The sequence below is a fragment of the Sinohyriopsis cumingii genome, chromosome 6, assembly GCF_028554795.1.
Source record: "Sinohyriopsis cumingii isolate HCF-2022 chromosome 6, ASM2855479v2, whole genome shotgun sequence".
In the NCBI taxonomy this organism is placed as follows: Eukaryota; Metazoa; Mollusca; class Bivalvia; order Unionida; family Unionidae; genus Sinohyriopsis; species Sinohyriopsis cumingii.
Genome location: NC_142966.1, coordinates 52214403 through 52226811, shown reverse-complemented (window position 1 = coordinate 52226811; position 12409 = coordinate 52214403). Strand labels below are relative to the sequence as shown.

General features: G+C 33.9%; 1 protein-coding gene across 2 annotated transcripts in view; it reads left to right on the top strand.

Annotated features, from left to right (window-relative positions):
- The first annotated feature begins 791 nt into the window (after positions 1–791).
- The window catches only part of LOC149796932 (nucleoporin p58/p45-like), a 37471-nt gene continuing 25853 nt past the window's right edge, over positions 792–12409 (top strand). Inside the window, exons 1-4 of one of the 2 annotated variants that reach the window (XM_089961613.1) lie at positions 792–851; positions 4342–4385; positions 7643–7858; positions 11122–11316. In XM_089961613.1, the coding sequence (XP_089817739.1) occupies positions 826–851; positions 4342–4385; positions 7643–7858; positions 11122–11316 (481 nt within the window). In that variant the 5' untranslated portion in view covers positions 792–825. The remainder of the gene's footprint in view (positions 852–4341; positions 4386–7642; positions 7859–11121; positions 11317–12409) is intronic. The other variant, XM_089961614.1, reaches the window with a different exon arrangement.

The window sequence follows — 12409 nt, the reverse complement described above, 5'->3', positions numbered from 1 at the left end:
GAAGATTCCCATGATTCAGATGATGATTCCCAATATTGATAGCAGCAGAGAGGGGCGTCTACGGTTCTGTTTGGGACAAACAATAATCGTAGACGTGGTAATTGACCTCTATGAGTGGTCACTATTTTTTTTGGCAAAACACAAGGGTGACCATTCCCCTAAGTGGTCTGTTCACCCTCTCTGCTGCTATGGAAAAACAACTGGCACCGTGATAGAAAGTCTACTGTTATTGGGTGGTTAGCTTTTCTTTCTAGCAGAGTATTAGTATTTCACCGCTTACATAGCACGAAGTAACTATAGGAGGCGTACATGCCCCACATCAATTTCAAGAAGATAACGGTATCTGAAAAAAGTCACACCATAGCCTTAAGTTAAGAAATCTCAAGGGGCCAATTTTCGAACCATCTCCTGCCGCCTGAACGAAATAAGACTGGTCGTCTATAAATGCATCTTATTCATAAGAGCGGACCTGTTCTTGTAAAATAATGTTCGGTAACCAAGCTAGAGGTCACTGCTGTGGTAGCCTGGTTACCGGAATCAATATCTCTGGTATCTAAATGTATAGTATGGAACCAATCTAGCTTATTTGAATGGCTAGCTCTGCTTCTGGGACAATCATTAGTATTGCATTGAATAAATACTGTGCTTTACATAAATTTAAAAAAGAACAACGTCAGGCACATATTATTCATAAATATATACACATCTTTAATTTTCAAAAGCTTTATCTAAAATTGTCACATTATAGAATTAAGTGAAAAAAATTTGATATGGCCCTATTACGAAACTATTATATGCTGGAAATAATTGTATTACTAGGTGAAAATGGCGGCTTTAGGAGGTTTTACAGGGTATTCACTCTTGTTTTTTTCATTTGTTACTAATGTATATTGTTTGCACAGTAAGATCCGAATTTAATCTTTCAGATAATGAAATTATCTTGGTAAAGAAATATTTTGGATTTTGTTTTTGCTTCTCAAATTCTATATTCTTGCACGTGTACCCAATTATCTACAATTACTATTCACAGTTAATAAGATTTATTCTTTCACTTTTTCATTCATCTCTCTTTTCGTCTACTCATTAATTGTTAACAAAATGTAATTCTAATGATCTTTTGGTTGTAAATATGTTAATGTAATACAATCATTTTCTTTTTTAAATCAAGAAACATCACATAATCGCAATAAGTTGGTCTATTTTTAGATGGGGAAACCCCATTTCTTGAGTTTATTTGCGTAGAACTTATAATGAAGACCAGTTTCTTCCTACAGTCTGCTAATAAACTGAATGGACCCAGATCTTTTATTGAATTAAATATGGCAGTTAGGTGTTAATATAGTCCTACAGTGATATTTATGTTTTGGGCGTCGAGGTCTTATAGTCCTACATGTCAGACATAGCAAATGTTGATTTTGTTAGGTGCTATGTCTTACTATCCAAATAACGGCTTTGTATAGTGTGTTCTGATATCATTGACATCGGAATGAGTATTTATTTAAAGTTTCCGGAACATCTCTCTCTTGGCAGCCTATATGGACACTCTTCCACTAATTTATGTGTAATTAATATACTTACTGTGCTGTCTTTATCCTGGCAGAATGAAAACATGATACTAGCAAATGGACGCATTTTCAGGTTCCATTGACATACATTTGAATTTGTTGCAATTTGTCAGATTGTAGCTTAAACAGTAGACATTGGTAAATGAAAACAATTATTTAAATGCCTAATTTTGTAAGTGAAATGTTGGTACCTTCTCCCTGACAACTGGCAGTGAAAACAATTTGTACAGTCATGTTTCTTAGTCTAAAATATTCAACAAAATCTTAAATGTAACCTAATAAACTGTATTTAAGGCTCCTGTCTTGAAATCTTTTGGGTTTAAGGGGTCAGTTCACTACTAAGGCATTGTATAGTTATTACTGATTAGACAATATGTGCAAAGACAAAGGGACAGGGTAGTTGTATATTGTGATTCATATTATATCATCATTCTTATACCATAGTATGTATTGTCTTGAATGCTAAATATCATGGTATTTATTGTATCGACACCCAAGTATATTGTTTTATATTTTGTATCACATGATATATAGTATCAAAACCAAGTATATAATGCACAGTTCTAACGGAAAGGTAACCCAGATAATTGCAAATGTGTATAGTAATACCTCGTGCATAGGCGTTTATGGATTCGCGAATTCATGGATTCGTGAAATTTTCATTGGTACCCTCTACGTACATGTTTTCTTTATTTTATTGAATTGTACCTTCGTTATATGACTTCTATGACATATGAAGTTTACCTAGTTTACCTTCCTGACAATGACAAAGAAAACGTCAGTCATTAAGTTTACCGGTAGTCCCATTCGTTACTTGGTTTTACCTTAATGTGAGTGCAAAAGAAGCTAGTGTGGCAAATGCCCATTAGGCGATACTGTACTCTATTTTTATGTCAACCATTTATTTCTCTTTTTAAGGGTAATGTATTAAGCTAACTTTTAAATGAAATTAAAGTGCTTTGGGAGCATGATTTAGGTCAAATTTAGGGTGTGAACCCTTGAAATAAGCATTTATTAGCATTTTTAGTGACTCGTACAAAACATTTGCGATTCCTCCTGATCCACGACTGGTTCTGGAACCTAACCTCGTGAATGTTCGAGGTATTACTGTATAGCATTATCATCTATGCAGTGAAATCCGAAAAGGGTCTCTGATATAATTGGGACAATAAAGTTTCATATTTTGCATTGGGTTGAATGTTTAAAAAAGACAATAATGAGTTATTTGTTGAATTTTAAAAAACTTTTTGGTTTTCATGCTTTTCTGTTACTTTAAAAGCATAGAGTCTTAACAGTAGATACAAAAATTGAGCCAGTGATAAATTTTCAAAACTGCGTTTTAAAAATACAGATATGAAGCCATATAATAAGTGCAAGTAAAACTTGAGATGGACTTTATAACTGTGTCTTAATGGTGTCCTGAAGGAATGAGTTGCTTCACATTGAATAGTTCATTCACCCATTGGTCTTCAGTCAAAGCTTCACCCATTGATGCCAACCTCTCATGAACCCCATTTGTGATGAGGTGGAATGCAAAACTCTCTCCACTCCCAGATCTGAAAAAAGCCAGTCAATTTTCTTCACCAGAATCAGAGTGGCCTTGATGCACACTTGTTTCCTCCAACCACTCCCACAGTCTTACAAAAAGCAAGGGAATTTGAGTGCCATCTAATACTATTTGCTATTCTAAATTTGGACAGGTCATGGTTGGATGACCTGTTTAACTTAGCAGCAGTGATTCTTGGGAAGATCCTGTCCTTTCCCTACTTGCTTAAAAAAAAGTTGCAAATGAAGCTTTTCCATCTGCAGCTTGTGATGTTGAAAATGCATGCTTGGCCACTCCACAAAGAGAAACAATTAACAGAGTATATGTTAAATGGAATTTGCAATGGCGAGAAGACCCACTGCTTTTGTAAGCCTATAAGTGGAAGTACGAAGTTTTCTTCTAGTAGTGCCTCATTTCCACAGTCAGCACACTTCCTCCAGTGCTCTGTAAGCAGGTGAAGTGAACTGGCAATACCATGAAGGACTACCATACCATGATTTCAGACACGTTTTGACATCATATAACTAGGGAGGATATATGACAGAAGGAAGAATCTTCAACCTCCTTGTGAACTTCAGTTTGTCTTGACAGAAAGCTTCATTCTTTGAGTCCTAAGAACAAGTGAGATCTCCCTTTAACATGCTCATGAGTAGATGATTGGACAAGATTTTGAGGCCATTACAGCAATTTTCCCAACAATGATTTTTAAATACATATTTGAACTTCTAGAGTTAGACATTTTTTGACAAAATCTTGGTTAGCTCAGTTAAGAAAAAACCGCTTGAGGCAGATGAAGAAAACTTCATTTGCTTTTTTATCTACATGCAGATGACCTGAATGGATTTTCAGGTCATTACTGCAGTTTTTCAATTTGTACACAATTTTTTAATTTTATGGACTTTTGACAAACACCTTGTTAGAACAATTTATCCAAAATCATGTGTGGTAAACAAATGACTTATTCTGAAAATTTGTATAAGACATGATTAGATTTTCATTCCATAATAGTAATTTTTAAATGTGTTTTCACTTTGAATTTTGTGAATTTAGACATTTTTCTTCAGCAGTGGAGACACATATCTAGTTGGTTTTTTTTTTTTATACAAAAAAATAAAAAAATGCATTCCGTTTGATTCAATATAATGATGTCATTCAGTATTTGATTTTGTTGACAGTCATTATTGGAAATTTTTAAACAAAAATCCACATTAGCTATTTTTTATTTTCCAGATTTAACTTTGGAGCCAAACCAGCAGCCACTACTACCACTTCAGGTATTTAAGATAGAAGTGTCATCTCAAGGCCAGTGAACCATAGTGGTAGCCCACTGTTACACATAAAATGCCATGGACAAGGGACACTGTGCCCCAGTTGTCAGCGACATGCAGAATTTTAGAGAGAGAGATAATTTTTTGTATTATAATAGTAACAAAAACATGTCAAAAGATGCACAGGGAGTATGATTTGGGGGACATATTCCTATAAATTGTTGGTAACCTGCAATCCTACACACAATATGCAACACTGGTAACCAACACATTTCTGTCAGCTACACTATTACCCCTTCACCTTGCTCACCTCACTGCACTTTTAATTCATGTTCCCAATACACATTCATTGTGCCATTATACCTTTTAAAGAGTCTGTCAATTAACAAAATTGACTTATCAAGACTGCCTTGACAATTTTCAAAGAACAATTTCTTTGATAAACACTTCATCCCATCTCAGAATGCATATGAAAAACTGTTAAGGATTCTATTTCGTCCCAGTTCAAGAGAGGCAGTATTGTTATAAGGTCATCTTACCTAGCACCAAAACAGTAATGAGAGGCCACACCTTTTATAGGGCCTCAGTGGATGGATAATCACATAAAATGGAATCTAGAGATTGCAAACTTGGATTCTTTGCTCTTTGGCAGGTAGAAGGCCAGACTGTTTATATGTTTACCACTACATCTTCAAAACTTTATGAGGAACACTCTTGATTGTCTTGTGTGTGTGTCAGGGAAAAGTTTTAATTTTTATGTGTTTTGATTTAACTGCACTTTTAATAGTATTGGCTATATATCATACCAAAGAAATGGGAGCTAAGTGCCTTTCTCAAAGACATATCAAAGCAACCAACCTAAGCTAGCCAGTTCATGTATCAAACTCACAACCCATATATTACAAATTCATTGCTCTACCAACTGAAATACCTCTGCACCCAATAAATTAATAAATCCATAAACAAAGTAAAATATCACATTTTGAATGGAAAAGCTGGAATTTGTAATCACTACTCAGAGTAGTTTAAAACTTGAGCAGTTAGTGCAGAAATGGTACATATTTTATATGCTGTAAGGAAAAAATGTAAGTGATATGTTGTGATATTTGAAAGATGTATTTTTTCTTTTTTTACTTGTACTAAAAAGTCCATAATTGTGTTGTTTTTATAGTTTTTATTATTCCTGTGGAAACGCATGCTTTCATAGGCCCTTCAATGCTTACATTTACAGTGCTCTTTGATAATCAGTGCTTTGCTTTTTTAATGTATTGTGATCATCATGTTCAATATTCATCATTGTGTTCATGTCTTTTGCAAATCCTTTCTCACTCATTGTATTGAGCTGTCACTGGAAATATCCTTTCCATGTCCTGATGGCAATGACTGGATTAGATTGGGAAGGTGATTAAGTGTGTCATTGTTAATTGAATACTTATTTTTTTGTTGATGAGGTTGATATTAGGAGAACGCCGGCAGACTGAATTTTGCCACATTGGAGAATTGTGTTTGCATGTTCAGCTCCATTAATAATTAATAGTTTTGCTGCAGACAATCTCAGGATAATTATTGTGATCTTGAGAACAGAAGAAAAATTGATTGGAAGTGGAATCTTGTCTGCTGTCTGTTAATTGTAGTTTTCACAAAGCTTATTAATCTCCTGAGCCCTTTTGGTTGTTGTTGTGAGTCTGTGCTTTTAAAATAGGTAATAGTAAAGAGTGAAGACAACAAGATTTGTAAAATTTAACAAATAATTTATTTCCCTAGATAACAAAGTGAAAAGTGAGAAAAAAGAATTTACAGTTTTCCAAATTAAATCCAAATTGTAATCCAAGAATTAAAATCAAGTCCTATCAATGAAAAGTTCTAAGTGACTTTCAGTTCAAATCCGGATGAAATTTAATATGGAAGGAAATGTCTTTGTCCAAGAATTATCAGAGCACTTATGTATTGCCAGGGAAAACAATCACTTGAATTCAGTAAATTTGAAGAAAAATAGATTTCACCCCAAACTGGTCACAACATAATACAACTTAACATGTCAGATGTTAAGGCACGACTGATAGAACTTTTATCAGAACATCAGTTATACACCTAAAATGCAAAACAAATTCCTGGATGGGGGTCAAAAGTTCATCCTTCAGGAAACAAATAGAAGTTTGTTTACCAATTGACACATGCTTGATGACACAGGTCAGGTATGACCTTGACTTAACTTACTGATTTTTATTCAGAGAAAGATAATTAAAGAAGTAAAAAAAAGTTGTTTACCAAAACTGTCACTGACTTTGGCACAAGGTCAGCAACAGTTGCAATGTTTCAGTCTATTAGCTGTTTACATCAACGAAATAAAATTTAAAAAATTCTGGACTATGTCAAATCCAGTAAACAGTATTACATTACAGTAGCATGTAATGGAAAAAAAAATCTAACAAACTAACAGTTAAATTAAATATACATAACTTTGTTCATTCAGACACATTTCTGAAAATCTACAGAATCCAGTAATTGAAATGCTATAGATATAGTGATATCTGGAAAGTGTTGCTTGGTGCTAGAATGTATTGCCATAACACCTGCCACTGGCTTGTTCACAAGTGACATCATGGCATGCATTCCTTCAGTGGAAACTATTGATCGATAGACATTGTCAATTTCATTTGCTTTTGAAAGCCACCACATATGATGAATTATCTTGGGATTTTCAGTCACAAGGTTCCCACTGTAATGAAAATAATTTTTACTGGAAAGTAATGGAAAAGTCATAGAAAATGATTAAAGATTGAAAATGCCGCTTTATTTGCTTGTTGGTTTATAGTGAATAAGTGAGTAAAGCAAAAAGCTGTAAGGGGAGGAAGAGTACATCTTGACAAAAAAAGCATATTGTGTGGTTATCTTTATTAGCATGTTGATAAGTATTATCATTATTTGCTATACACAGATTGAAATTTCTGGCATTTCTTCATAAACATTATATATGGAAAATGAGAAATTTATCATTGAGTACCCATGAGGAAAAAATCATTAGTGTTGTAGCCCTGCTTTTAGTTCCTGCAGATGAGTACTGAACTTATATCATGTGTGAATATTGGAGAGGATATGTTCATAGAATTTAATTTTTAAGTTGCACAAGGGTTTATTCAGATTGTACCTAGGCAGACAACATCATCTTTTCACATGCTTCCACTGATTTTGGTTGGTTTATGTTCAGTATTATATGACCAGTATACTCTTAAGGGTGTAACTTGATCATATTTTTTTCTAAGTAGGAGGGTTCGCCTTTGGAGGTCCAAGTAATACTGCTGCAGGAACATCAGGTGGTTTTGGTTTTGGAACATCAACGGCAGCATCTGGTGGTCAGGGCGGTTTCAGCTTTGGAACAACTCCAAGCACTGGTACACTAACACTAGGGCTAAGCACAGCAACAACCAAACCTTCATTAGGCTTTGGTTTAGGATCAACTATGACACAACCATCAACTGGTAAGCCTTTCATTCATTGTGAAACCAGCAAAATTTTCATCCAACCAACACAATAATTCTGATCTTGTAAATCATGACTTTGATATGACACCATGATACTGACTCATTTGACAAATAAAAATAATTTGTGTATAGAATACAAAGGCCAAGACACAGAGACAGCAGCTCAAAACTCAATCAGTCACATGGATGAACTGTTTGCCTCTCATGTTTTTAATGGCAAAAGTTTTCATCTAGTAAGCAAGACTAAAACTAATTTGAATGGAGTGTACCTCTTATCTGTCCCTATTTACATCTAGTTAAGTTTTGTATTGTAGTGCAACATCTGTGTTCTGTGAACACATCTAGCTTTTTCGATTTATACTTGATGGGTTTAAGAGTGCATCAGGACAATGTTGGTTGCAAATGCTAATACTTAAAAATTCTTAACATCGATTTAATATTTACTGTATATGTTGAGGCACTGTGTTTGTTGGGACACCATAAATTAATCTTTTAAGTAGGTTTTTTGTGCACTGTATGTTCTGGGACACATTATGTTTTAGAGTTGTTAGTTTTCATGCACCTTTTAAATCATTCGAAAATTACATATCGGAAAATGAGCTCAAACATAAATTATATTTAAAAAAAAGAAAAAGCTGTATACTTGAGATAAAACTCGTAAACTGCTACATCATCATCTCATAAACCCAACCCTTCTCCTGCACATATACGATTCATCCTTTTGGTGCATGAATACATGCTATGGAAAATTACCATTTTAGGCAACAAATCTCCTGAAGCAGAAACTGCACGGACTAAAGTTGGGTTTTTTAAAAAAAAGTCTGCACCAGTCATGCTAATTCTCACATTTTTAACCCCCCATCTTATTGACTGTCTATTCAGGAATGAGATCAAAGTATACTGGAATTTCATCTATGTTAATGATGATATTGTTGGCAAAATCATCTTCACTTTCACGAATTCATCCAATGATTTTAGTTTCTCCAATTCTTCTGGGTGATACTTGGTCATCAGTGTCCATGCATGAAGCACTATATTGTGTACTTTAAAATTCTTCCATTGTTTCATTTTATTTCAAAAATTCCCATGAATACCAGTAAAAGGGAACCAAAAAAAAGTTGACTTTCATGTGTCATCTGAATATATATATATATATATATATATATATATATATATATATATATATATATATATATATATATATGGTACACTTGAAAGAATTTATAGTCATCTTCTGAAGTCTGCTTGCTTTGTAATAAAATCACCTATGTTTTTTATATCCTATCAGTATGCTTATTGCATCTCTGCCAGTTGTTTCTTCACCAGTTGGGCTTCTATTTGCTTGGCATCTGTAGTCATAATACAAACATGCATTGATGTCTGCAGGTAAATAGTAAACAAAGCAATAACTTGCCTTAATAATACAATTTTATCCCATGCTAACAAAAAGATTGTCATTTACACTCAGAGTGAACATATTTTCAAATAATGATTTTTATTTGCGAGATACTGTCATATGGTTAACCTGGATATTGTACAATCTTGGTTTTTTTGCACCTAACACTGTGTTATGCATGAATGGCAGATGCCTTTGAGCAATCAGTTGATATTTCCCTCTCATGTGTGTGGTTTTGTTGGATCCAGTTTTCATTTGGATAACATATTCAAACCTTTGAGTGCAACCAAACACAATTTGTTTCTTTATTTTCACGTCACTGAACAATGTGTCATGTGTTATATGACATAAGCAATACATGCTACAGTATGGATGCCTACACTACATATATGAGTTAGTGGATATATTTTTCCTTTAATGCTCATGATAAAAAAAAGAGGAATAAATAATAATAATACAAGGTTAATTTCTTTAATTTTATTTTCAAATAAGCATTTGGTTTATCTATTTTATTTCAGCGTGCAGTAGAGGGAGAGGGGCACAAATTCAACACAAATTTATTTTGTTTTTTAAGCTTGGGATGTATGACCTATGTGAAAACAAAGTTTCACCATAGTTCTGGGGCAAGAAAAAATTAATTATTTTATTGTGTCCCAATATATACGGTAAATGCAGAATAGTGGATTCATCGTTTGTTTCCTATAAGAACACTTATTTTTAAATGCCTCCTTTGTTTTATATTAATGTTTGTTTGATCCTCTTATTTTTAAAAATATTGACAGCTGTTATGTTATAATTTTAAAACATATTATTTTAGGTGATTACAAATCCTTAATCATTTTTAATATCATTTGTCCTTGATAATGTCCAAACATCTTTGTGCTTTTTTTAATTTTTCCACTGTCAGCATACAGCGAGACATAGAAGTTACATTTCTTACAGGGAAATGGGCTTTCTTACAGCTCTGTGACGCTTTAGCTTCAAGAATACAGACTGGTTGTGGCACCAACAGTTTGTGTTTTAATACAAATACTGTGGCAGTATTTATATATTATTTCACTAACATAAAATTTTCCTGACTTTAATAAAGATTCGATTGTGAAATTTGTTTAAAAGAAAGCTAATGTACTTTTTGGCAATATTAAGATATGCAGAAAATAAACATTTTAGTGGGAGTGTACTTGATTGCAGAAATGTTCATCATGGTAAATGTTTGCAGAACCCTTTCCCATGTACATGTGCCCAATCCCATTCAGTGAGAGCATGAAGCATGATTATTTTACATAGCTGATGCATTTAAATGTGGGTGCATTTGGACAGGACTGACTTATATTGATACACATGCTTTGGGATACTCCTGGTAAACAACTCCCATTGCCTGCTTATAGTACCACCTGATGGGGATAACCCCTCTAGTAAAATATGATTTCTGTTAGTTTCAGGGACATCATCATATAATGGAGTGCATATTAGATGAATCATTAATTCCTCAGAAATGCAATCACTGTGATTTGAAGCTGAAAATTGAATGATATAAATTTATAGCACACTAACTTAATGTAATTATGAATGTCACGTTGTTGTTTATTATTTTACACTTTAGAAAGAAACAATAAGTACTAAATATTGAATGTGAAAGCATATATACACACCAGTGTGCAGTTGTCCTCAGTTGCTTGTAATGGGATGCTGTCTGGTTTTGCCTTGCTTACCTATTTACAGCACATTGTACAATGTAGCAAGAGGCAGGTACACTGAGCTGTAGCTTTATGGTAGTTATTATGTGGGAAAGTGTTAAAGTATGATAGACTTAACTTTATCCTTTTGTTTTCACTTATTTTTATTTAAAAAAAATAATTTAAAGGCCTGTTTGGAACTACCAACACAGCCAGCACAACAGCAGGAAATTTTGTGTTGGGAGGCACTAGTCTGTCAACTGGGACAACTACAGCATCATCTACAGGGTTGACTCTTGGTGGACTTGGAACTTCAACAACCAGCAATACACCACAGTCAGGGTTTGGGATCAGCATGGGTGCCAAACCTTTTGGACTTACAGGTAATAAACTTTTTTCAGTCACAAAGATTGCTTCTGTTTTTATGGAGTGAGTTTGTCTGGCATGCATGTCATAAATGGCAGCACAGGTGTAATAAGTCTGGTATATGTTTCAATCATGTGATGTCTACTCTCTGTCTGAATAAACTTGCATTCTTTGTTTTTTATGCCCCCACTGTGACAGCAGAAGGGAGAACATTGGTTTGCTGCTCTCCAACCACATCCTCTAAGCTCATCTGAAATCCATTTTTGTCTTGAATGGGAGTCACTTGGCCCTTTGAATGGGAGTCACTTGGCCCATGATAATTGAAGAAAAGTAAGGTCATGATATATTACAATCCATACTGTAAAATATCTGGGATTTTTAATCTAGTTCCAAAAACAAAAGAAACATGATTCTGTGGGCAGATACTTTCAGTGCAATAAAAGTAACAGAAACAGAATACAAACAAATCCATTGCAAGAATATAACATGGCTAAAAAGTAGTACCAGTTTTTAAAAAAATATACCTAAGTTCAAATGTGACACTTAAGATATATGTTACAGCATGTTAGGAAAGGTGCCTTGAGAAACTGCTGTGTTAAAACTCTCAATCACAGTTGGAGTATGTGACACGGGTTTTGTGTTATACTGTGTAACTTTAGAAAATTGTTCCCAAATTGATATGATATCTGCATTGGGACAAATTGATGGGAATGATTAGTTGTATTTATTTTTCAGGAAATGTCATGAAACTATTACAAATGTTTTCTTTCTGATTTTTATGAACAATTTTTTTGTTTTGTTTTTATTCCAAGAAAACCTGGTATATTCCTGCCCGAGAAACAACAGTTTAATTGCTAAGTAAAGTTTCACATCAAAACTGATTGAAAAGCTAGTGATTCTATGCAGAGTTCTTCAACTGGATCTGTGGCTACAGGGGTTCAATATAAGAAGGCCAGAGTTCTTCCTGTTGAACCCATGCTCAAATGATTGCTGTAAACATTGTTGGTTTGCTTCCAAAGTCAAAAGGGTTAAAATGAGTGTGTTGCTAAATGAATTTCCATTAATGAGTATACAGAAAAGAATCCATTAATTGGTTCAGGTAACATAAGC